General features: G+C 37.7%; 2 protein-coding genes across 12 annotated transcripts; one reads left to right on the top strand and one right to left on the bottom strand.

Moving 5' to 3' along the window:
- Positions 1-1,258: 1,258 nt before the first annotated feature.
- On the bottom strand, positions 1,259-22,182 carry USP16 (ubiquitin specific peptidase 16). 9 transcript variants are annotated; one of them, XM_026103603.2, is made up of 18 exons: positions 22,048-22,182; positions 20,367-20,465; positions 17,548-17,723; positions 16,777-16,880; positions 14,239-14,342; positions 12,213-12,394; positions 11,162-11,254; positions 10,321-10,451; positions 9,906-9,993; positions 8,806-8,884; positions 7,805-7,896; positions 6,929-6,985; positions 5,611-5,781; positions 4,314-4,980; positions 3,487-3,581; positions 2,156-2,242; positions 1,690-1,846; positions 1,259-1,587 (listed from the first exon to the last, which is right to left on the bottom strand). In XM_026103603.2, exons 2-18 carry the CDS (start codon positions 20,425-20,427, stop codon positions 1,463-1,465), a joined length of 2,469 nt encoding a protein of 822 aa, XP_025959388.2. In that variant the 5' UTR covers positions 20,428-20,465; positions 22,048-22,182; the 3' UTR covers positions 1,259-1,462. The 9 variants fall into 9 exon arrangements, with proteins under 9 accessions (XP_025959388.2, XP_025959390.2, XP_064379909.1 ...); XM_026103605.2 differs by having other exon boundaries at positions 21,976-22,172; XM_064523839.1 differs by lacking the exon at positions 22,048-22,182 and adding an exon at positions 21,838-21,888.
- RWDD2B (RWD domain containing 2B) lies at positions 21,765-26,599 on the top strand. 3 transcript variants are annotated; one of them, XM_026103609.2, is made up of 5 exons: positions 21,765-22,005; positions 22,887-23,109; positions 23,211-23,278; positions 23,935-24,300; positions 25,024-26,599. In XM_026103609.2, exons 2-5 carry the CDS (start codon positions 22,903-22,905, stop codon positions 25,259-25,261), a joined length of 879 nt encoding a protein of 292 aa, XP_025959394.2. In that variant the 5' UTR covers positions 21,765-22,005; positions 22,887-22,902; the 3' UTR covers positions 25,262-26,599. The 3 variants fall into 3 exon arrangements, with proteins under 3 accessions (XP_025959394.2, XP_025959393.2, XP_025959392.2); XM_026103608.2 differs by having other exon boundaries at positions 21,768-21,967; XM_026103607.2 differs by lacking the exon at positions 21,765-22,005 and adding an exon at positions 22,231-22,517.
- The last annotated feature ends 310 nt before the right edge of the window (positions 26,600-26,909 follow it).

Genomic DNA, 26,909 nt, shown 5'->3' with positions numbered 1-26,909 from the left:
TAGGCCCAGTGCACAGAACTTGCAACTTCTGGAAATTTTTATCTATTATCCTGGACCTCATTGTGCTGTAATACTATGCTCCTTGCTAATATTTGAGTGTACAAAGTCAAATGAGGTGAAAGAAATAAGCATAGCAACAGGTCCATGCCTTTATTCAGTTTTGTTACATGCATCTAATTCATTGTCACCCTCCCAGAGTTCCCATGCTCTCAAAATGTGACAGTGCATAAATGCATCTAGCATCCACAGTTAAGCTGCCTTAAAAATAAATACTGTGTAGGGAAAAGTTAGCTATTCAGAAACATTGAGCACATCATACAGTGTCCTAGAATCTTTTAAATGAGCATAAGGGGAAAATGTGGAGTCCTGTGTAAAGAATTTTTATGGGCAAGTAAACAGCATGTGTGTCTTGAAGTTTAAAGGGAGAACTGCATTTGAAATTCAAGCCACTTAATAATCAAGTGTTTTATTACTCTTGCCAGCACTAATCTCTTTCACAGCCAGAAGGGAGTGGAAGGCTAAATCAAGTCTGGAACTTTCTTATGCCTAAATAAGGCTGCCATAGAACAGCTACTCTACTGCTTGCTTTATATGCACTTGCTGGTGTGGCTGAAAATTAAACTCAGCAATTTTTCAGAGGGAGTGGTGTACTAAATCAACTGCTCAAGTGCTACTGCTGGCAACTTTTGAGGGTAACAGGAACACATATGACTACCTGTTTTCTTAGCAGGTTAGTTGTGAAAAACCACACTAAAGGGAAGCAGTAAGTCAGGAAGAAGCTGCTGTTTGTGTGAAATGCTCAAACAAAAGCCTGGCTGCTGCATGCTATGTGCAGTCTAGCCTGCAAGGAAGACAACTTTAAATAAAAACTACAAACCACTTAGGGCTAGCTTTTCTTACCACTGGAGCATAGAAAGGCTAAGTGAAAGGAAAAGAGAAATCTGAGTCCTTAAGCTTGTCAAACCATACCTATGTTAAAGAATTCCTAGAGAGTTTGCAACTTGAGTACTTCTGTACTAGAAATAAAGGGTCAGCGGAAAGATAGCTGGTGCTGAGTTTGTCTCAGTTCTTAAGATGCACAGGAAGAGACAGCTTCTTAGCTCAGTTACTATCTGTATGTAGTTCTAAGCCTAACTAGTTCATTATAGCCAATCTTTTTAAAGTGAGATTTTCTGACCAAAATCTATTAGCAGTTATGAGAAACTAAGAAAGCAGTGTTGCTTGGTCACACAAGCTACTCATTAGAAACTCAAAGCTGTAATTTTGAAAAAAGACCTTTATTTAAAAGTAGTGAAAACACTGGAAAAAGTTTAAGTTAATCATTTGTCAGTGTATCTAAGAAGCATAAAGCATATTCCTGCAGTTGTATACGGTAGCTCCAAGGTGTAACAACATGATTTGCAAGTCCATTCCTTCTTTCAGACAGCTTGGTTGCACATGTAAAGGCAGCTTCTCAGATGTGTTACAGCAGTCGCTCATAGAACAGGAGGTATGCTTGTGAGCTCAGCACTTTTGATGCAGACACAGCTTGTACATGCGTATCGCTAATATGGAACCACTGTCCTTTTACTGGTTCAGTTTCTAAAGCTGTAAAAGAAAATTTAGGAGGCAGAATTTATTAAAAAGTACTGAAGTAGACATGTTACTGTTCTGCAGTAAGAACTAATTAAGAGTATTCCTAATGTTCACCTTTAGTAGATTCTCCTCGAAGGACAAGGTCAGAAAGGTGATTGTTCATATTTCTCATTTTGGCATAAGCAGTATAGTGTCCAGATCTCATTGTGCCGCTATGTTCAACAACTCCATAGAGAGAGTACAATACTTTTGTATTCCCTTCAGCCACATTCTATAAAAACAAAAGCATAGGTATAGTACTGGATTTTAACAAGGCTAGAATATAATCTTTTCAGTCTGTTTTTGTTTACTGATGAACAAAAAATTAGTCACCACAGATTCATGCAAGTTACCACAACTATGACGAGTAGAAGGATACTGACAGACTCACATGCAAGTTACAAGATATCCTGTACTATCATGCAAAATAACTGAAACTTGATAAGCATCGTATGAAGGGATTCTGCTAAGCAGCATAATTTTGAAAACATGTTAAAATATTAAAAGAGAGAATCTGTTCCCATACATCACCACCACTTACTTTACATTTAACTGAACAGAAAGGAGCCAAGTCTAACACTTCTGGAAACTTGATATGCCTGTTAACTTTCCGTAGATTAAATCCAACCTTAATAGCACATGAAGAAAAAAAGCCACAGTGTTAGAGTATAACATATTAAAGCCATGCTTATCATTATTTACTACATATTTCACATTGAAGGTCTAAGAATCCTAACAAGACATACAAAATTAGGTTTACAATAAGGACAAAATTGCTTCTTTCTCCCCTCCTCTATCCCTGCCTTTCTCCCTCCTTCCTCTCCCTCCCCACCACCCCAATACCCAAGCTTTTTTGGCATTACATCCTTGCCTATGCACGTTGCACTGGAGCATGAGTTAAGACAACTCTTTAACTTACTCTTTTGGTATCTTAACAATGGTAGCAGAAATGGAAAAGAATCAGCTCTATATACTTATGTAACTACTCTGAAGGCATCTCTTGCTTCTCAGATACTGTAGAACTGTAGTATGTCTGACAATCTAATTTTTGATTGCCAGAACTCAAGGAATTTCTACTCCTACCCCATTCAAATAATATTCTGGTATCAAAATTGGAAAAACAAAGGAAATAGATGTCTTTTCCTCAGTTGTGTTATAGTCTCTTTCAGTATCCTACATATTTCCATTTACTCTGTAGAATTGATTTTCATCTACTTAACAGCTACATCCCTTATTTTTCAAGCATTTTGACTAAATCAGTTAACAGCTTTAAATTTATGAAAGGCAATACTGTTCCTTTCCTGTTCCTTGAAAACCTAAAGCCCTAAAATAAAAAAAATTCCTGTAACTTAGAGAAAAGGGTAAACCACCTTTCCTTTGGTGTCTATACATAAGACTCAAGTTGCCTTGCTTTCCATTCACCCTTCCCCCACCCCTGTAAGGCTTCAGTTTCCTCTCTTTTCCAGCTCTGCTGGCCTGTTTGTTGCATTTGTTTAGTAAGGGATCTTATCCTGCCTGTACTCAAATGTAAAGAGTCCAAGAACTGCTGGAGTAGCAGCAAGCAATTAATACTAAGACACTACTTGATACAGTAACCAATAATAACAGCAAATGAATACACTGCAAAAATGTATTCCCAAAATAGTATTTCCCAGAAAACTAATTGAACGTTCTTTCAGTTAAAAACAAACACACACTACCACAAACAGAAAAACCCACCAATGCCTCCCAAACCCTGGAAAAAGATAGCTTTACAGCAAATTAAAGTATAACTAACACTGGTTCTGTGTTAAGCTAGTACTATACAGCTATATACATGTTGTGCTGGTACTATATACATATGCATTTTTGCAACAACAGCCTGCAAGTTACCTGTTGAAATCTCTTTAAGTGAAGAGTTAAAACTGGAGGAGCAAGAGAAATAAGCATTTGTTTTTTGGCATTGGTATAAACACACTTCTTTTCACCTACAGAAAACAAAAAGTATCAATGATTAACATCTAAACAAATGTTACAGCAAGAAATTGATTATTTTCACTGTTTACACTGTTGCAATGTCATCTATTCATCTACTACAAAGACTGAGGGACTGAACGCTCCCCTTTAACAGAATTAGCTGTACAACAGCTGCCTTCTTGCAGATCCTATGTCACAAAAGCAACCAGCTCACATCATGTCTGAGCAACATCAGCATAAGCAGGATAAATTCTTCCATGTTCTCTGCAACTCCCATAATCAGAAACTGCATGGGGCTTTTATTGGTCTTTTGAGCAAATGCCAACATAATTTCCCTGCAACTGTTGTAGCAGAAGTTTTACATTAAAGAACAAAGAATCATCTGCTAAATAACCATTCCCTACATTCATCCACGTAATGAAGTTTTAGATTGAAATGTCCCCCTTCCCCCCCCAAACCCCCCCCCTAGATCAACCTCACTCCTCCTCCTCAACACTCTTTCCATCCTGCAGTATTCTCTACCCAAGCTTGTGAACCCACTACTCTGCTCAAGAACTCATATTAAACTGTGCGAAAGTAAGAGGTTCTCACAGACTGTCCTTCAAATACCAGTTCTACTGATCTAAGATTAGGTTGCAAGTTACACAACTGCTGCTTCAGGAACACCACTCCACTCACCCACCCACCCACACAGCAGATAGGGACAGTTTTAGAGTTTTCTTTTGAAAGATAATTTGTCATACTTTTTAAGCTCTTCTTTGGTCCACAATGTCTTCGTGTACATACATCACAGAGTAGTTTATTGGTCTCACTAAGTTTTTCATTATGGGTAAATTGATATAAACAGTGATGGATTGAACCTTCTTCTAGGTTCAGGTCTTCCCTGTTTGCAAGAGTACAAAATGCTGTTTCTGGATCTTCAGTCACCACTTCACGAATCTTTGTTGGAACACTTTGAAGGTCATCTAGAATGCTTATATCAGATTCAGTATTGGCACACAAGTGTAGGTTTGAAAAATCGGTAGCAAGCTCCTCCTCCTCTTCATTATCATCATCTTCTCTTAAGGATAGGTTGTCAAGGCCATTGACAAACCTTATAGGAGAATCCAAGTTTTCCATAGGGAGATCCATGTAAGAGTCATTTTCCACATGTTCTTGTTCTGGCTTTCCTGTATTTTCATGCATGCTCTGAACATCTGTACTGTTTCCCTGTATACTTAAGTCTTCTTGCGTTAAGCAGTGATCTTTGCAGTCATTTGCCGATTCCTCTTCTTGCTTCAGGTCAGGTATTTCAGAATAAATTTCTGCCTTTATTTCCTGGTTATACTCTAGATCTTCTGATTGTTCAATAGCACAGATATCTGTCAAGTGAAGTACCTTTCCTTGAAGTTTTTGCTGACGGCGCTGGTTCTAAAAATTGGAATACATGATACGTAATAATATAAAAAGAGTAGAAAGTTTAAATGGTGTTTAGCACTTCAGACCATTTCGTTATCAAAATCATTAGAGCATGCAATAGGTGTCAAAGTGGGGGGGGGGGGGGGAATGAGTTACTGACCTGAGCTCATCAGTTCAAAGTAACTAATACTAAATTCATTCTCACTCAAATACAGTTCCTCACTCTACCTCTCTACCCAGTATCTTTAAAATACAGCTAACAATTCTCCTTATATCTTCCTTATCTTTTTCACACTTGTATTCTGAAGTTTTATGTGACAGGAGAACAGCTATTTAATACAAATTAATGCTGCTGCACACAGGCAACATAAATTTCACATTGCTTTGGTATTAACTTATTCCTAGCACAGCACCTTTTAACAGAACATGCAACTTCTTCATAGCTATGACATATATGCAATTGCTCTTTCCAGATTTTGAATATGCAAATTCACGATCTGAATATGCATAAGGAGAAAACATAATTTGTCCTCTTCTCAGTGGTTCTCCTCCTTCTAAACTGAGGAAGCAAAAGAAAATTTTTGTTTTACCAGAAGTTGCAAGTACTTCATTAGTAAAAGTGAAATACTTCTCAAAACAAACCTTGGCTTGTTTTTTGGCCTGCTTCTTTGCTTTTTTCTGAAGGTGCTTACTTGTACCAGGGAGCTCATCTCTCTGTTTAACATAACAGTCATTGTTTTTATCTTCTTCATCATCTTCTGGCTCCTTTTCTTTGTTTTTCTTAGCATTTCTCTCATTTGTATTTTTTAATTTCTACAAAAAAAAACAAACCCCCCCCCCCAAACTCCTCAGAACAAGCACAAAATTAGTTACGTTATACTGCAGAATAACATAATAGTAGTCCAAAGAAAACTGCAGGGATGAGCATGTTATTCAAGAAGTTTTTCAACCCAAGAGATGACATTTTAGGGACTACGGCACAAAACTAACTCATTTATGCCAGGCTAATGCCAATCATACCAAAGAGAAATTTCACTCCAGAGGGAGTCCCAAGTGAAATGACAAATTCAGAATGAAACAATATCAAGAAGTAAGGCTATCAGGGCCAAATTATGAACATGTAAAAGGGCAACATTACCTTTAGCTCTAACAAATGTAAACCTAATTAAATTCATTGAAGACTAACATTTTACACAACTACCTGCCACAGATGTTGCAGCATTGCTCTATTTGCTTCTGCTAAAGTGAAATTTGTTCATTGATGAAGACACAATCCTTTTGGCTGAGCAGACTCCATTTTAATATTTAGTCACTAGTGTTTGCACGAGCAGTGCTAATGACAAATCTGAAATCTTATACATGCAGATTATCAAAATGAAACATAGGGAACAAGTCTCAAGTGTTTTGAGTGTCTAGAGATTGATCAAATAATTAAGTATTCACTCTATTCTAACATTTCTTAACTTTATTCAATATTCTGAAGACTGAAAGCATTAATCCTCTCAATGCATAAAAATTGAACAAAAATAATTAGAATTTAAAGCATTGAAGTATATCACTGGGAACCCATCACTGTCATCCAATTTAGTTCAGATTTACAACAGTGAAGATGAATTTGAAACATTATTCTTTATAACTCAGTCATCTACTGTAATAAGACAACATTTGAACCTACCAGATAATCTAATTTTGCTTAGAGAATAAACTGACAAAGCAGCAAAATCACCAACACACTATCAGTATTTTTCCAAAGACAATTTATGAGCCACAACTTACAGGAATGATTCTCAAGAAAATCTCACTTTCTATATTTTTGTGCAAATTTATTACATTGACTCTTAAGAGAGACTTTAGAATGATGCATAAATTCATTCCTTAATGACCATGTAATAAAGGTGTTTTTGTATATGCAAACAAAAACCTAAGAACGCCAAAAAAACAAGCATGTACAGTTTCTTACCTGATCATCTAGTACTGGAAGTGACAAATCAAGGAAAGACTCATGGACCAAGGATACCTTAAATGAATATTTAAGAGTTTGACTTAGATTTTTTTTTTTTTGGAAGCAGCTGGCTTCCTGTCAATAGCTTTTTTTTTTTAATGTATCCTTGTCTGCATTCAATGCATGCTTTTACTTGCGCATACAAGCATAAAACACAGTTTTAATCTACATTCACAAACAGCTATCCATGACCCAAAAATCTACCAGTCACATTACCACAGAAATGAGCAAGAAATATTTTCCACAGATATCCATTTCCTTGTGGCCTAACACATGAACACTCAACTTAGAGCCTGCAAGATTGGTATCTGCAGTCTATCAGGACATTCATCTAGCCCATTCACTAATACTTCATTCTCATGATGAATTATCCTGATAGCGTACTTTCCCTGTAACTATTTTCTTTGCAACCCCCCCAGTCATTCCAGTGTGGGAAAGGGAAAGCAGACCGAATAATCTGATGGAAAAGGAATGAGGGCCCCAGGCAGCATACTGCCTGCAGCTGAAGGATTCATCCACTCTACAATTTGCTGGAAGAGGATCACCAAGAACCCAAGAGTGAATTTTTCCAGCAGAGTCAGCTTGCTCCTGCTGCCCTCTTTTTCTGGAGGTCCTTTGGAATGGACTAGAAGATTAGCTTTATAGCACAAGGAAAGAAAGATTCCAGCCAAACCATGCCCCTCTCTGAAAAGCAGGCAGCTAGTCAACACTTAGAAATGTATTAATTGAAGACAACCTTTTTAATTCCATTTATTTCAACATATATGGGGTTCTTCTGCCGATTGCATATAAAAAATTATATTCTAGGCTATTCAAAGCTGGCAGTCTACTTACAGTTCTACATTCCTCGCACATAATTGTACTGGTTAATTCTCCACCAAAGATCCGATCTACAAAGCTTTGTATTCCCTTTTTCTTTTCATATTCTGCAAATTGACAATAAAATATAAAGTTAATACTGTATATACTATTTTTGTGACTTATTTAGTTATGGCATGCCAAATATAAAAACAGAGAATACAGTATGTAAGATGTATGATGGAATATGTTAGACCGTCTTAGTTTCCCCAGCAATTACAGCAAGATTCTTAATTTAAGTTCCTTTTGTCAAGGAAATGGAGGTGAAAACATTTGCAAGAGAAGACAGTTTGAACCAACACCTTTAACAAGTTTTCTCAAGTCAAATGCATTTCTTTATTTTCTCAGAAGAACACTCCTTCCAGGAAGAGTTCCTTTTTTCTTTCAGAATTTAAGTCAGTCAAACAACTGTCTGAAGCTAAAAAAAAATGAAGTACTCGTCAAGATGGGTGCTCTATAAACAAAACCAAGTTCCTCAAGTAATATTCCCAGTGTAGCAGATACTTTGAACCAAAGTTTGCTCTTCATCTTTGAACCTAATTTAAGTTGAAAAGTTTAAAAATTCTTCTGTTCAGTGTTTTTTTTTCTTTTTGAAGCCACTGTTAAGTAATTATGGGCTATTAGGATTGAGTAAGTCATTACATCCATGTGTTAGTATTTTAATTTCTTACATGGTATCTGGATGATGAGAACAGTGCCCAAACATCTTTTAACGGATAGTCACTATAGAATCAGTTCTCTCTTACTCTGTTCAAGAAAGTAACCCCACGAAGGTCAATAAGACCTTTAAATAAATACAGTCTCCGAGATATCCAAGCCGTACATTCTAGATGCACACACATGCAAGACACGGCATTAAGTTGTTTGCTTAAATACATGTCTTTTAGTTGATACTAGTGACATTACTTTGTGTATTGTTCTGGTTCATTGAACCAGAAAAGTCTGAATTATCACAACATCAGTAAATTGTATTTTACCTTTAACTTTCTTTTTAAGTTCTTCTTCATTTTGTTTGTTAGAGTCAGTCAGCGTCTTCAGTATTCCAGCACTCACTCGCTGAAAGTTTAAAAACAAGTATTCACTGTACAATTCTCTAAACTAATTCAGTTAATTTTACAAAACACCTTAAAGGAAAAAAAAAATCTTTACCAATTGAGAGAATCAATACAAACATAACAACTGCCTGTAAAGATACAAAACTGTTCCTGTGTTTGAGTATTAAAAAATAATAATTAAAAAAAAAAAGCTTAAACCACAGTGTTTCAATTAGTATGTGAAAAATTAGTATGAGGATAAAATATTTTCTGAAATTAAATAAAAAAATTCACAGGAGTTCTTTCGGGCAATTCAGAAATTAACAGAAAAGGACATTCTTTAGGGCATATTCCAAACCCATTATTTTTACAATAGTTTTGGACAAGTCTATCCCTGTTTTCTCAAGGACAACAGACATGTACATTAAAAAGTGTTGAAAAAGACCTTAGAGCAAGCAAAACTCAACTTTTCTACTTGATTTTACTGGAAGAGCACAGGAAAAAAACAGCACATTGCTTCCTACAAAAGTAAAAGAGACCAGTACCTTAGAAACCTAAACAATGCATACAACACATGTAAAAGATACAGGCTGTAAACAGAATCCTTCCTTGAATGTAGTTTTGTTAAATGAAAATAGTACTACCTGTGGCTGTTCCTTAGTACCTCACTACTTAGGGACTGCCTGCTTCTACAGGTCTGTTACTAATCTGGTAAACCTCTGTTGCTGCTTCAAATGAGTGCTTATGCAACACAATCCACTCTGACGGGTTGACTTCTCTCAGAAAGAGGGGAGGAGTGCACTTTTTCCTCCCAAGCAGAGGTGAAAACCTTCGCCTTGGGTATGAAGAAGTTAAGTACTGGTACTTCAACCAGTACAACTGTTCACACAGTGAGCATCAGTTTATGACCCAAAGTCTAAATACCCCCCTCCAAAACAAAACAAAACCCCAAACAAACAAAATACCCTTTAGACGAATGGATGCCTACACTTTGTTAAACATACTCAGTGTTTAACTCACAAAACTCTGAAATAGGCACTCACTTGGATTTCTTCTGCTCTCATGCCATCAAGTAAGTAACGAAGCAATTCCTGACTGTCTTGCTGCTGATAACCTTTAAATCGTATTGCTCTGTCAAATGAAAAATAACTTTAAGGCATAATTCACCTTAGAAGTAGATATTCATGCTTAAGACTTTGTCCTTTTCTATGAAAGCAACAAGCATGAGCAAATAGAAGTTTCTGAAAATATGAAGAAGCTCTCAATAGGCTTCTTTCATTTTACTTCTGTTCGTTTATATTTTGTCTCTTACCCTCTTCTTTCAAAACGTAATAAAAATTCTACAAGTTTATGTGCTGTGATGTAAACCTAATAAAATTAGGAAGAAAACTGCCCTTTTCAAAAACCTAAAAAATGTTTTTGATCCTCGCTATGCCAGGCAATTGTACAGATACTCACTTTTTACAAACCTGAGCAAAAAGTTCCTTAGGAGTGACTATCCCTTTTTTTGTCTCTTGCATTTCTGTTAGAAAGTGATACATGGCTAATGTCAAAGGACCTGGTTGATCTAGTTTTATCAGTTGAGGTTCCTGTTTTAAACAAAAGAAAGAACATTGTGGTACTTAATTTGGTGACAGATCTGTCCGGAGTAAGTTTTTCCTACAATGAAACTTCTTGAAAATATTCTTATAAAACAGGATATACAAAATCCCTGAATGGCAGTAAGTTAACCAGACAAAAACAATCAAAGAATGGTTTTTTATGAGATGGAATCAAAACACTAAGCTAAGAATCATGTAATTATTTATTGCTTATATTTATTATACTGCTTATGTAGCTGCAACTCTGAATTTCCTGGATTTCTTGTTTTTATTAGGAAAAAAATACAACTTCTTAAAATGAACAACCCTTCTTCCCCAGCCAAATCCTGATTTTAATGATTACCTGAATTTAAACATTACCTGAATGTTAGTGCTGGAGACATGCTCCAGTTTACCATTTTGCATTAAGAGAAATCACACCATGCCAAAAGTTACACATTTTCATCCTTTAAATACATAGTTATCATGTAATTACTTCTTTGATGACAACTAATACTTATAGTATTGAATCAGTGCTCTCTCACTTCTAACGAGGTCATGGCTCTACTGAAGTCAATGGTGAAGTTCCCACTGACTTTACATCTTAATCTTGTCAGCATTTAACTGAAGCAGCTTCAAAATCCAGAGAGGAAAGTACTGCTTGTTTCTTTAACAGACGGGGGGGAGGGGGATCACTATGGTAGTCGAAGCATATATACCATAGAGAACTCGGGTGGCTCTATTTTAAGTGTTGTGCCAGACATTTTAGCTTCTTTAAGCAGCTCCCTCAGGACTGGAGTTTGTGATAAGTTCTGTAGAATATAAAGAAAGAGAAAGATTGGTAACTGGGGAACAAGCAGAAGATCAGAGTAGTTTCACTTGTTACAGATTTTGTGGCAATTAAACTAGCAGTAGATTAGCTTTTCCAAACACAAGTATGACAAGGTTTAATAGCTAAGGTGAAGGTAAATTTTGTAGAGCTACAGGGACTTACGAGTGTCCTCTACATACATTACTTCAGATTGCGGAAGCCCTACAGGTATTATTCTTCTGCAGACCAATCTTTTGACCCAGTCTATTTATTAGTGCCTGCTTCTAAATCAAGAGGTAACAGGAAGTGCATCTGTTTCCTTTGATTAAAACACGTAACAAATATCAAACAGTTCACTAAAAACTGCAAGCAGAGCAGTAATCTTGCTCAAATATAGTGTCAGTGTCAAGACCCAAAGAGCACAAGATTCCATGCAAGTTTTAATACATATGAAAGAGTAAGTTCATTCTATCTAAACACTTATTAGCTGACGAATATACACAAGATAGCAATGCATTATACTCATCCAGTTAATATCTAGCTGTTTGATTTCTTGTTTCCAAGAAAGGTATTTTTGTTTCAACAAACACCAGTGGTCTTTTGGTATTAATCTCTCATATTCTAAGAGGTCAGCAAGGGTGATGTACCAGACCATATTTTTATTTACTAAATTAGGAAGTTCGCATGCTCAGCCTCTATCAGTAAAAGATGCTGTCCCTCAAAGATAAGGCAATCGGTTTTATCTTCTCTTAGTTCAAGTCTGAACCTGCAGCTCCACTGCCCCACATTCCTCTGGGCCAACTCTGTATTTTTAGCACGAACCTGTCATTCTTGGCAGATAAAAAAAAATGCATTCTAGTTGTGTGGCTGTACAGTATGGGATGTATAAAACTTTTTTTTTCTGCTATTGCTTCTTACTTCAGTTTTTTAATTTTAAAAAGCAGTAACAACTACTGTACCTGCATAACTGCATTAAAGAAACATGTATTCCCCAAGTTACTAAGTCCTTTCACAGTTACTTCCGAATTGGTACTTGAGTGAGAATTCTCTTCTTTGAGCGAGACTTCTTTTTCTTGCTCATTTCTGTTGTCTTTTATTATTTTTTTATTTTCGAGTTCCTTGTTTTCCTGTTGTTTTTTTACTGAAATAACAAGAAATATACCATATATTAACTCAGTAACAGGAAATGGGCTAGGAAAAAAGTTATTATAGACAGCAAAAGTCCTCAAAGTTTTAAATTTAAACACACACAATTACAGAATTATCATAAATGTAACACTACTGTTTTAGGTTCTTAAAACTGTCAGGCATTGAGATTATTAAAAAATAGAAAAACTGAAAATCCATTTCAGATCAGCATATGATTGAAACAGGCTATTTAGCCAACAAGCCATTCATGCCAACAATCCTTGAAACTCAGCATGTGTTATCTGAAATTTCATTCCTGTTACATCATCATCTACATGAGGGCTTTTATAACATGCATCAGGATAGCATCTGAGATAATATCTCATGTGACACAGCACTATTGTGTGGAATGAAATGCACAGGTCTCACACACTCAAAGCATTCTTTTGCTCATTTCATTAACCTAAAAAGCAGAAACTGGGAAGTTTACATTCTTCAATAATCATCAAGATATTTTCTCCAAAATTACCTTCGTATATAGCTCAAAATTTCAATGACTAATTTAACAAAACCGTAAGAGAGCACCAGGGAATTTTCCAAATAACTCCTGTACTGGTTCTGCCAGTGTGCCAAAGTTCTCACAAACTGTAGGCCAATATTAACTTCAAAACAAAGGAACATCAACTCAGAAAAAGGAAAAAAGCAGGACAACATAGTATTTGCAGATGGACAAGAAAGGAAGGACAACAGATGGAACACCTGAAACAGCAACTTCTGCACCTAGGTATTCATCCAGTTCCAGTTCAAACCTGAGCAAAAATTCTGGCAATATGAAGTTCAAATATTAAGCATTCAAACAGGGAAAGATTGAGCAAAAGACACTTGAGAATGTGGTCCCTCGTCAGAAAACCTCAGCTTCTTCCTGAACAAATACTCAAAGGCAACTACTGGGGATTGCTAGATGGTCGCTATCTCCCAAAAGGGATGAGATTTTATTTAACTGTAGGATGACGTTGGAATTTTTGGTAACCACAAGTTATAGCATTCTGATATGCAAATTCTAAGTCTTGCAACAGAAATGCCTCACAGAAAAACAGTTTTGCAGGAAACAGCATGTTGTGGAAACTTTTGAAAAATAAATGCAAAGTGTCCCGTGTTCCCCCCCCCCCCCGGTAGACTGCAGGCTGAAAACACCGTTTCACAGAGGGCTGAACGCACAGAAGCTACCTATGCCAAATGTATGGCCTCAGGAGACAAATCCTTTTGTACTCCTTCCATTAGAAAATGTGCTGGGGGTGGCAACAGCTGGGAACCTAGTCTCTCCAGCTGATGCATTCAAGAATGACTGTAGAACTACTCAGAACCACCCCCCCACACACACACACACAAAAATTACAGCAACAAAAACAAACTACCCTTAAGCAATGACAATTTTAAGTTTTCCCTCAAATCTTAAGTAAGACTGAGTCTTGCTGATGAATAAACATGATACTTTCGAGTACTGACAGTGAATTCCTTACTCACACAATAGCCCAATACCATATTGCCACATTCTCTCCCCCCACTGCAAGTGTCATAATAAGACTGTATTTTTTAATTTCTATTCCTGTATTTCTATTCTGTAGAAATTCAGGAGACACAGCAAAACCCTGGACCAATTAAATTAGTGGGCTAGGATGCTACTTACACTTTCAGAATGCTGACAAAGAAAAATGTAAAGATAGAAATTAGCCTTTTATTTTACCATAAGAAGCTCCAGAAGTTAAGTCTCATTTAGTGTACAGTCTTGATTTACATTACTATTTGCTACATTTAAGGTGCTTTCTAGTTTACTGTGTGTATACCACAGCTACTTACCTGTATGTGACGTGTCAATGCAAACTTGTTTTCTAACATAATCCACAGTCTGGCCCAATCGGGTTGAAGTATTATATGGAACTTCATTATCACATATGTAGCACCTGTCTCCACCCCAACCCAAAAAAGAAAAAAAATTAATTCTAATTTTTAAATGTTTAAAATTTCTGAATTATTTGCTGATTTAGTGCACATCATAACAAAGTTATAAAGTTACGCGTTTTGGTTTTTTTTGGTAAGATTTAGAAATCTTACAGAAGAGTTTAATTTATTGCTGATTACAAGAATAAAAAGTTAACATAATTATTTTTATTAAATGATTTCAGTAATTGGAAGATGTAATCTACAAACATGAATTAGACCCTTAAGAGAGATGCTTAGATATCTAGGCTGCAGATAAAGTAAGTACAGGGAAATTTTGCTAAAATAAAGAAACTAAAGTATCAGGCCCTAAAGAAAATGACTTACCAATTTTATCGTATGAAAAAAATTTGGAATATTCTAGCTAGCCAAGCACTTTATTATGTTTGAACTGGACAAGAAACAAATCTGTGTGCTCTATCAATCATATATGCTTTTACTTGCTCTTTTCTTGCCGATATGAATCTATTTCTCTCTGTATGAGCAGAGGAAGAGCATGGTTAGACCACTGAACTCTTTAAAAAAAACTGCGAGAGAAGCTGCAGTGATAATGACTCAAGTAAGACTGAAATTTGTCCAGACCACATACACTATAAGGAGAGTTATATGGACAAATTTTGTAGTTCTGCCCAATCAGCTCTTTGAAGAGCTCACAAAATAAACAGAAGAGAATGCAAATACCTCTGCATTTTGAAACATACCAATTATAGTTGTTAGGCACAAATGCATTTAGCAGATTTCAGGATTACTGAGAGTCAGACCATGTTTTGTCATCTTAATAGCAGTAAATTACTTCCCTAAATCTCTACAATCCTCAGCATTAGTTGTAATTTGCACATTTCTTTGTGGCTCATTGAAAAAAAAAAGAATAGCTCTACTTTTGGAATCTTTGTGTATTTATTTATGGTCAATCTATTTAACTTTAAAAACAGGCATCCTCACTCTTGGAATAACAAATGTTAATTCCACAAGCCATTTTTAGCACAATAACCTTTTTTGTCTGTCAACAATTTTTATAGGAGTTTTTGAAGGAATCAAGAATTGGAAGGAAGGTTTTTTCACTGATGTGTTTGACCAGAGGGGAAAAAACTTAAGTACATGTGACTGGTACATCATATCAGTACTGCAAGTACATACGATAGCACCTGTTTTAACCCCTAAATAGCAGAATATAATGACTTACTAGGATTGTCCTCTTTGTCTCCATGCTCAAAACTGTTTCTTTTAACTTTTAAACTACTATTTAAGTTCAATTTCGATCGCTTACTATGGAGAGATTCTAAGAATCTTTAACTTTGTTCACACATCCATTGCATCAATAAGTTCTGATTAAAACTGCCTTTGCTTCAATTTAATAAACCCACTATGGAATATAGTTCTTGCAGGTTTGGATTTATAGTAATAGTTTTACACCCAGTGTCATATAATTTTCTGAATAATTTTTTGTACGAATTTGCACAACTAAGAAATTATTCTCTCCAAAAGGCAGCAAAATATCCTGCTTAGTCAACTTCCTCTCATTCGCAAGTACTTTGATCTAAAAACCATATACATTTTACAACAGAGAAAATAAAGCATTTTAAAATGGCAATTTTAGCATTAACTTAAAAACACAAAGGGAGATTCACTCATTCATTAATAATATGTTATTAATAATGTCCACTTCCATTCTACAGGTCAATAAAAATACTAATTATACGTATATATATATGTATGTATGTATGTTTGTGTGTGCGCTAAACATGATTAAGTAAAAAGATAATGTTATATAAAATAAAACCTAATGACAAAAAGTAAGTTCAGAAAAAGGCAACTAAGCAGAATGAAAACTCTATGTCAGGCACAACACTTCTGTATGGCAGTTTAAAACATGAAGTTTCTCCACCTATAATAGACTATTCCTTTAAGAGAAGGAAATATTACCATATCAATAGAATTTGTATTGATTGGCCTAGTAGCATCATGTAATTTTACAGTTTTGCTTAATTATAAATGTGGAATTAAGAAGTCATTTATTGAGAAAATAAAAGTAATCAACAAATTGTTCACTATACATGCATCAGAAAGGAGCTTCCACCAAAGTTAAGATTTAGAGCTGCACAACAACATACATTTCCATGTGTCAGCATTTTGATTTAGCAAAAGTAGTGAAATATGAAATCAACAATGCTCAGTAGTTGGTCCATTTCAACTCTAATTATGAAAATTTTCTGGTCATAGATTTTACAAGAACACAATAATTATCCAGTAAATCTTGAAGACTGCTGGGATTTTTGTGTGTGGAAATGCTTACACATTTCCAGAGATAACTCCTGGAAATCACAAAGAAACACAAACTATATCCCAAATTCTATTTTCGTCTAGCTATATCTTATAACTGTTGCCTGACAAACTCACCACACACTCCAGTTGTCCAAACTGAGAACCAAACAATGGGGCTCTGATCTTGGCGTTGTATAATGCTTTAAAGCATGCTGTTCTTGAGAATTTCTGCCACAGCCCTATAATGTTGATAACCAGAAGTGTCACAAAATCCAGTTGACTATCAATGAAACATATATAGAGTCAGAATATAAACACAATCAGTTTTAATTTTAAAACTATGTTAAACTAACTAGGATGAACAGTTAGGTTGCTATTTCAAGACGTATTTCTATGGAGAGAAAAGTAACTTATTGAGTGCAGAATAATTATCAAGTTGCTTGGAGACTGGACATCTAACTTACTTTACAAATTCCAGTTTGAACAACCTGAAGAATGAAACAGAACAAAACCAAAAACCTCTTCAGCATGCACAGTTCTAAGTTTAATAAACCAATATTAGCACAAAACACTCATGAAAATCCTGATAATGCTCCTGATTAGGAGAATTAATAGGTATTTTCCTGGCAAAAGAATTCAGACTTTAAGAGGAGAATTAAGTCCTCAAGATGGTGTTTTAGCCTTAAGTCTGCTAAATGCCTTTGTGCCAAGTTTCCAAGTATTTTATTTGCAATTCAGAGCAGACATATTTCATCACATCAAAGTACATCAAATCATTTACATAGCACCACCTTCAGATTAAAAAATAAGGCAGAATATAAGGGTTTAAACAGAAGTTGTCTTGCTCAACTATATTATGAGGCACTGAAAGATATTAAGACAAAATAACAACAAAACAAGAGATACCCTATGGCCACATTTTAAACATAACCATATGGAAGGGCTTTCATCAGTCTCCTCAGATTTCTCATGTGTCTTATCATCTGTCTTGCAGTCCTGACAAAAATGCCATTCCACGTTCAACAATGCCTTTTTCAGATGGCTTTGTTCCAATCCTTTACGAATATGCTTGCACACAGGCTCTACAAAAAAGAAAGCACGAGATGGATGTAGATAGCATAACTAGTGTAAACGTCTCTAGGCTTCAAAAGCACAGAGAGCACTCCAGAAGCTAAGATGACCTTTCTAGAGCCGAAGAAAGGCTGAAAATTTAGCAGACATCAAAAAACTGTATCGGAAAGAAATTCTTTGTTATCCATTCACAATCTGGGGATATTGCTGCATCCTAAACTACTGCATTACTAGAGGAGTATCACTCCAATCTACATCTAGTCAGAGAAGCTGACAGAGCTTTTGTATATAGACCTACCTACTGTGCCAGGCCTGCTCAAACTGTGGGCTTCTATTATTGTGGCTTTACGATTCCCACAGCCTCCCAGGGAGCAGCCGCAGCCCACTGCCATGGTTCCCAGTCACCAAGACAGCACTTGGCTGGCCTATAAAAGTGGAGATAAGATTATGCTTCCAGCTGAGTGGCCTCAGTGAAGTTATGCAACAGACTATAGCAAAGAGCAGTGGCAGAGTCTTCACATCTGTATCTTTGTCACCTTACAATACTACACCCTACACAGAGTTGCATCGTCCAGGCCTAGTGCGAAACCCATCTATTTAACTAACCTTTGCTTGGAATGGTTAGACTGAGAACTGCAATCACACATTAATAAGAGTTACTCTTAAGAGCTCAGTTTTTTTTTCCTTTTTGGTTTTTTTTTTGGTTGATTACTCTGTCATTTGAGGCTAAAGAGAAGCTGCTTGAAAGCTTAAGTCATATACGGAGAATTCCTGATTAACAGGTGATGCATAAACAAACTGATCCAACTTCTTCCAAAGAACCAGTGTGATATGTTAAAAAATTTTTGATGTCTTTTTATACAGTGTATTTTTTTTTAAGACACGTGGCATCATCAACCTACGATTCTTCACTATTTTCAGTTACAAATGTCTACAGTTGCCAATACAAGGTCAAATATCTGACAGCATGAATACTCACAGAAAAGTTAAAAAGCACAGAGTAACCCACACAAAAAGAAAAAACAAAATATACACTTAATATGCTAAAAAAAAAAATCACATTCTTTCATGAAATTTCAGTCCAGAAGAGTTACACAGCTGTTTATATAATTCAACTGCCTTAAGTCTTCTGCTGCAGAGGTACTTTTATAGCTCAGATCAGAGAGAACATAACAGCTCTGGATTTATCTTTGCTGTGGACCATATGCAAGATTACAGCCTCAAGATGGCCAATCTTTCTTGGCATGAGCTGAAACCAGTGGACGCTTTGCACCTAGACTTCTGATTCTGACCAAGATTATAGGATTTTACCAGAGTACAAACGGTAGCTGATAAAAGCTTAGTAGTGCATCTAGACTTTAGATGCATTCTTTAAGACTTTTTTAAAGGCACAAGCTTCATCTACAACCTCAAAACTGTATTTATTTTTAAATAAAGTTCTTGGATATTGGCTGCTATTATACGGTGGAATTAACTAAGACTGATCATTATGAGTAGTTTCTATGTGTGGCTTTGCAGGACTTTTTCAGAGTGAGCTGACCTATTCAGCCAATAGAAATGTAAGAGGCCATCAGTAATTGCACTGTAACTGATCTTTTGCTGGAAAAAGACGAGAAATAGCAAAGCAGACAGTGATCTCAATTCCAGGAAAAAGACAAAAGAGTTAAAACACCATAGGACAGAAAAGCTACCATGAGACAAGGACAACCAGGAAACTGAAACAGAGCAAATGAGAATTTAAAATAGACAGGACATCACAGTTTTACTAAGAGGCCTGATGTAAGTACTCTCTTCCTCCCTCTCCCCTTCCCCACCCCCACTCCAGCTAAATTAGCATAGTTCAAATTGTTTCCCCGATGAGGTGCAGCATGCAAGATAGGTGGCAGGAAAACGGGTGGCAAAATACGTGACCTGGTAGAAAAGGCTGTAGAAAAGAATGTTATACAGCGCAAGCAAAAACAACAGCTAGAGTAACCTGGGTGAACAAGACAACAGAGCTTCAATGCAGAGGTGAGATCCAGTACCGTTGGAAGGATAACATTATTCTTTTAGAGAAAATCCCAGATAGATAAAGGGGAAGGAAGAGAAAGTTGGATCGAGGTTTTTAAAACAAAAAGCACTATGACTACAGACTTATTGGAAAAACAAAAATGAAACAGAAAAACCAATGACAGCTGAAGTGTCCGGGGCCAAGGCCGAGTCAGTTGATATTGTAAAGACGAGTGGTTTCCCAGAGAGATTTCAATCAAAATCTGTTATTGTTGAAACATGAATCTTCTAAAAGTATAAAGTTTCCATCAGAAATATGCTACTCAAACTTATCATGACAAGTTTAGCATCTGACTTTACAAATCCTTTATACACTGAGAAGTCTTAGAGAACTTAATAAGATCTATATGTCAGTGAAGAACTGTTTGTGTGAGAAATTGTTTTCAAGACAGGTTTATCATTTTACAGCAAATTTAGGAAAGTATCAACACCAATGCTTCTTGAAAGGTATAAGTTTCAATTAAAGTCACACTTAGTAATTGAGTCTTCAAAGTCAGTGACTACTGTAAAGCTCTTCTGATATTAATGAGTTTAAGCCTTCTCTGTTTGAAGTTAAAAGAAACACTTTTCTTCCTAGGACTATAGGCTTCTCTGCAGAAACATACCCAGCATATCCAGGGACTCGTCAGCCTGTGTGGTTTTGCCTTTGGCGCGTTTCTTTCCCATATTTGTGGTCTGTAATTTTCCTTACACAGAACTGGGACCTAGCAAAGAAAAAATACTAAATCAGAAATTCAGTTTAAGTTTTACTTGACAGTAGTTAGACAATAGATTATTTCTATCACCAAGTTGTATCTTGAAGTGAATGAACCTGCTTTAATTGGATATTTTTGAAAGAAAATGGATTATGTTTTAATACAAAACAATTGTAATCAGCAGAAGCAAGATCCTAGGGTGAATTAGAAGGGTGATCGATCACAACAGAGCCCTAAGCCAAGTGCTTCCCTTTGAAAAGTCAGCTATTGCACATGTGGTAAGAGATTTTTACCCTCTGGCACATAACTCCTGTAAGGCTCTATTGCTTATCTCACAAGAGATCATTAAAAAAAGTCAGGCCAATTTCAAAATTTATTTTTGCTATCCACTGAAGGTGTATAAACTAAAAAGGTTCAAAATTGCTGATGTGTGTAGTCTTTGCTGGCAGGCCTGACCCTGCTGTCCACACTCCAAGCCATGTAAACGTGTCAGCACAGCACTACATTTGCCTTGCAACACCCAGCCTCTCAGAACCATTTCTTAGCTCGCACTCAGCTGCGCACTAAGCACAGCAACACAGTATCCTGCCTGGAGCTATCACCACCAAGAGACGAAGCCAGACTAAGGGAATCAGAGAGAAAGTAGGACTGGGGGAGTTTTGACGTGACACAGAGGGAGGATCTTCTGTATGAGAAACCATTTGAGGTGCACGCCTCTGAAACAGACTGCCCAGTTAATTAGGGTAGGGAGGCAACCGCTGCATCACAAGTGGAAGGATCGTCTTTAAAAACTTAGCATTCAGACTGTTCAGAAAAGAAACTGCCAGTTCCTACGATAAACTGCCCATATAATGCATTTTTCCCTTAAAAAGCTACGATATTTGGTCTTTTACGACTAACTATAAACCACTAAACCCGCATGAATTAACTTCTCTTCTGCCGGGAAGACGCGAGAGCACGAACGCAAACAGCTACTGCTCTAAGCCGCCCTGTGCCTCGACAGACCTGTTCGACGGGCTCCCCTCAGCGGAGCAGCCTGCGCGAGGCACGGCGCCGCGGCGCCCAACCCCCGCGGCGAAGGCACACTGCTTAGGGGACAAGCGGCCCGCTAACGGCTGCCAGCGCCCCCGCGCCGCACGGAAACCGGGCGAGAACGCCCGCAACGGCACGTCCGCGCTGCGCACCAGGCCGGGCCGCGCCACCCGCCCCCGCCGGACACCTGCCGCCGGCGGGGAGCCCCCCCCTCCCGCGGGCGGGCAGCACTGCCGGAGGGGGGTTGAGGTGCCCCCGCCCCACTCATCCCGTCGCGCGGGACGCACCGCCCACGGGGGCCCGGCCCCGCCGCGCACGCTAACCCCGGCCGCAGCGCGGCACAACCTACGCCGCTGCAGCGCCCTGCCTGCTTCCGATAGGCCAGCGCCGCCCGCCCCCCACGCCTTTACTGACGCGCGCCGTAGCCAATAGGCGAAGCTCGGTGCCGCGACCGGAGCGGAGCCTGCCGAGCGGCAGAGGCGAGTACCGGGGCAGGGGAAGGACAGCGGCCGGGGCGGTAGGAGCGGGACAGCGGGGTCGGCGGGCTTCAGCCCCTCACCTGCCGCTGCCGCGGGGCGAGCGGCTTCGTGACACATGACTCCACCTCAGAGCAGCCCGGCAGCTTCACCTCATCCCTCAGCGGTTGAGCAACGGCCACCGGCTACCTTACGCGCTTCCGGCGCGTTGCATTGTGGGGAGGCAGTGCCATGAGGCCGAGGCAGGAGGGAGCGAATGGGATGGGGGGGTTGTGGCTGTGGGCGCATGCGCCTCGCCGTGCGCATGCGTGTGGGCGCCGCCGACGGCTTCCGGGACGCGGGGCTTGGCGGGACTAGGCGGCGGCGGGGTGGCGCCGCCTCTGCCTGCGGCCAGCGGGTTCAGGCACAACCCTGTAATCATTGTCCTGCCTTGCTTTGTGTGAGGCTGCTTGGGTGTGTCCGCGCGAGTAGGCTGGCTTTAAAAATAAGAGCTGTATGTCGTGTTAGTGGGGATAACAGCTCTGCCGCTTCGGCACAACTATAGGTGTTCGAAGTAAGTCTAAATTTGTAGGCTAATCCTAAAATTGGGCTAGCGTGCTTAACCTTTGCACACGTTTTTGGAGTGGAAGGTCCCTAAATGCGCTTCTGTCCAGTATTCCAGTCACCAAATACAAAACAATTGTGTGCTGAATTCATTGGATTGAACAAGACATTTACTTTATGTTAAAACATCAACTCCTGTTCCATCTCAGATTAATGGAAACATTATGAACTCACAAAATGCCTCTTTAAGCTTTTGAATGCCCAACGTGTATTAATTTTAGTAGGTTAGGTTACAAGGAATAATACGATTTACATGGGGGTAGACAATGAACTTATTCAGATATTTGTGTTTTTCTCTCCTAATTTCTCCTTTTCTTAGGAAATAGGAAATAGAAATGACTAACCGAGAAGAAGCCGAGATACAAATTTCTGAATTAGATTTACTCTCTAGCATGTTTCCTTATGAAGAGGAGTTCGTTGTGACTGACCAGCTGGCTGTAGCAGAACTGAAACACTATGTTGAAAATCAGTCTGCAGAGGTGCCGTCTTCAAAAGTTCAATTTACGCTGAATGTAAAGGCAGAGGTCCCTGATGCCTCTACGGTACTGTAAATATTTTTGTAGGAAAAAAATATATATATAATAATGTGGGACTTCAGGTCAGATTTTAGAGCTTCCTTCAACGTTTGATCATTTGTTTTTAGGTGGAGTTTTCTATGTGCTGTGCTTTACCATTTAAATATCCAGCTGTTCTACCAGAAATTACTGTGAGGTATGGCATTAAAAATACAATTAATAAAAATGTTTAAAAGCTACAGTGTACTACATAAATACAGATGTAATAGCAAAAAGCAGTCCTCTTTTATAGTTCACAGTCAAATTGAGCCAGATGGACAATGATGTCAGAAGAAAAACAAATCTGCAAGGATATGATTTCTCCTGTGTCTTCAATATACAAGTGAGAAAAATGGGAAAAGAATGGAGGAGTGCCAGATTCTGTACAGAGTGGTCACATATAGATACCATTCATAGGTCTGATGCTCAGGGACTGTCACCTGTTTTGACAAGGCTTAACGCTAGCTGAAGGAACGAAAGGTTGCTCAATGGTCTTATTCTTCCCTTGTCGCAATACTGTTATTCCCTGACTTCTGCTATTTTTATTGGAACATTTCTGTTTAGTGAAGCATTCTGTAGCATTGTATATTTTAGAAAATTACAGATTGATAGCAGTATATGTGGACTCAACAGTTAACACATTGATTAAGTACTAGTTATGACCTTTTCATAGCTAACCTGACTTAAATATCGACAGTAAGTGCAAGCCATCTAAATATGCCTGATTTTTTTTTTTTTTTAGCAGCTTGAAGTAAAACTGAAAAACATGCTGAACTGTAAGCAAATTACAACTGTCTTTACATTTTTCTCTAGGTCACCTCTATTAAGCCGCTCTCAGCAGATTCACCTGAACTCTGATCTAAAAACATATTTGATGCAAAACTGCAGTGGTGAGCCTTGCATGTTGAGTGCAAGAGAATGGGTTAAGGATCATGCAGTTGCTTACATTGAGAGAGAGCTTTCATCTTCCTCAGTGACGACACCAGATGCCATGCAGTCAAAAGACATCATTTTCACTAGATTATGGATCTATAGTCATCACATCTACAACAAGCAAAAAAGAAAGAATATTATTGATTGGGCCAAGGAGCTCTCTCTGTCAGGGTTTTGCATGCCGGGGAAACCAGGTGTTGTTTGTGTAGAAGGTCTGCAGAGTGGTTGTGAAGAGTTCTGGTCAAGGTTAGCTTTTCATTGTACTTAAGTACCATTAGTGGTTAGAATATTGTATTTTTCAGGTTGTATATGTGGCCAGAAGGTGGGAAACTCATCCCACCTTCCAACCTCCTGTCCGTGGAGTATTTGGCTGTGTCACAGTGTATTCACAACTCTGAATGTCCATTCTACTGATGGTTACGATGATGAAAGCCCCTAATACACAGTGCACGTTTCTATATCTGTTTTCTCTGCATTTCAGTGTGTAGCAGTGGACTGCAGTACACCAATCTTGTTACTTATGTAGGTTGTTATATTGTTTTATGTTCAAATTTTATTCTGCTCTCATCATTTACATTTCTGAATAGAGCAGAGTAAGTGAACGTTATTATTTGATTATACCAGCTAAGAGAGTATGAAAACTTCTAGGATCAATAGGATGCAGATGTGAGAATTCTTAGTATAGACAAGGCAAAAGTGAGCACTTAAATTTAAACCACATCTTCACCAATTATTCTGTGAGGAATGCCATTAAAGATTTTTAATCCTTAGAAAGTATGAAAAGAAACAAGCTCCTGCTTATGGGAGTGTTTGCATTTGAGTGGTATTTCTATGATGAGCTAGAGAGACATTCTCTCTGCCAAAATCCATGTACAAATTACATTTATGGACTTCAGTGACTAACTATTTCATAGTATCTTTTAAAACTGCATTTTACAGCTAGATTCATATTTCTCCAATTGCTTTCAGAATTAGAAGATTAACCTGGAAGAGAATTTTAATTCGTCACAGAGAAGATGTTTCTTTGGAAGGTGGAGGACGTGCTGAGATTCAGAAACAAAGAAAGTTCTCCACTTTGGAAGAAAAATGTTTTGATGCACATGGTTCCAGAGGAAATCATATGGATTTGGGGCAGCTGTATCATTTTTTAGAAGAAAAAGGATGTGCTGACATTTTTCAAATGTACTTTGGAGTTGAAGGACATTAGATTGCTACAGGTCCCAGTGCCTATGTTTGTAAATTAATCCTTAAAAGAGATTCTATAGCTTTTCTGCAACAGTTGATCAGCAAAGGGATTAATAATTTTTATGTTATATGATGAATCCAGTTTTCCATGAAAACGAATATTCAGTGAAATCTTGAATAATGAAAAGGACTAAATCAATGCTTTACTAGAGCTTTGGGTTTTAAGATCATTAGAGTATGTACCTAATTACAAAGCCAGAAAAAATGTTTGATAACCTACTGGGCAGAGTTCCAGAACACGGAATTATACTGAATAAATACCTGACTAGGAAGAGACAAAAATGAAGTGTAGATATCTCAGGAAAGAAATACTGATGTTTACATTATTTATTACTCTGTTTATGTACACTACATGAAGACTTTTTGGTAACAGTCTTTTTTTCTTTCTGTCTGAAAGTATATTCTGTCATGATATTAATATATTTTTATTAAAAAAAAAAAGAGGGCAGCTTCACAAAAGTCTTAGTCATGTGAATAGTTTCACTGAAGGTAGGATACCTATTAACAGGAGAAAGAATTTTCCATAGATAAAAATGTGTGCAGGTAAGAAAGATACTGTGGTGCCTCCACTACATTTGTGGCTGAGGAGTCTAGTCTGTTGATTACTCATGTTACAGTAGAAACTTACCTAGGATTGGGCTCTTTTACAGTACACTCCAAAATATTAAAATAATCCTTACCCTACTGAGTTTACAAATTTGCAGTGCTCTAATTTAAAGTGTTAATTTAATGCTACATATGTTTTTAGTCTGATTTCAACAAATTCATATCTTAAGATATGAAGGCTAGTTTTCTTTTGTTTCTGTGTTCATGGTTTCTGTATCTAAATCATATGTGTCATAAAAAGCAGACAGTGGTTACTAATGTTAATATTGCTGTGTAAATGCAGTCAACTTCTTACCTTTCAAATCTCATGTGTGGACTTTGTTAGACACTTTTTGTGGTGGTATTTTGCAGTGATTTCATTCAACAAGTGCAGGATTGCTCTGTTTGAAACCTTGACAAATTGTCAGTCCTTGTAACTTTGCAGGAGTAGTGCAGCTTATCAGAAGGACCTAAGACATGCTAGAAGTCTCAGTGCATTAAGACATATTGACAGAAACTTCGTTCAAAGATATTTCAGATAGATTATTTTAATGCTGTAATTTTCACAAAAGTGATTATTAATTGTGCATGGTGTTAAAATTTTTATTTTTTGTATTTTTTTCTGTCAGTAATCATCTTCTACAGGAGTATCTTTTTTTAAAGGAATAGGCTTGGAAAAATATGTTCAAAATAAAAGCAGCTATGCACGTTCTTAATGTAAGTACATCCGTGCATTTAGCATTATGAACAGACCTGCCAACAGTGGAAGGTCCAAGAACAGTAGTTCTGAGGTAGCACTATCACCACCTACATTTGCAGAGAGGTAACTTTCCACCGAAGCCATTAAAGCATGGCTTGCATCTGCCTAATCTGTAACTAAGCGCTACGCCCTGACACTTGGGGCAATTTTATGTTTTCTCCCCATCTCCCGTAAGCCTTTGCTCTGCTGCTGGTGCATGTGGCCTGACCACGCGTCCGCTGGAGCCATTGACTCCCTGTGGGCTGAGTAGAGCATGCAGCACCCG

The sequence above is a fragment of the Dromaius novaehollandiae genome, chromosome 1 (assembly GCF_036370855.1).
Source record: "Dromaius novaehollandiae isolate bDroNov1 chromosome 1, bDroNov1.hap1, whole genome shotgun sequence".
Taxonomy (NCBI): domain Eukaryota; kingdom Metazoa; phylum Chordata; class Aves; order Casuariiformes; family Dromaiidae; genus Dromaius; species Dromaius novaehollandiae.
This window is presented reverse-complemented; position numbering and strand designations above follow the sequence as displayed.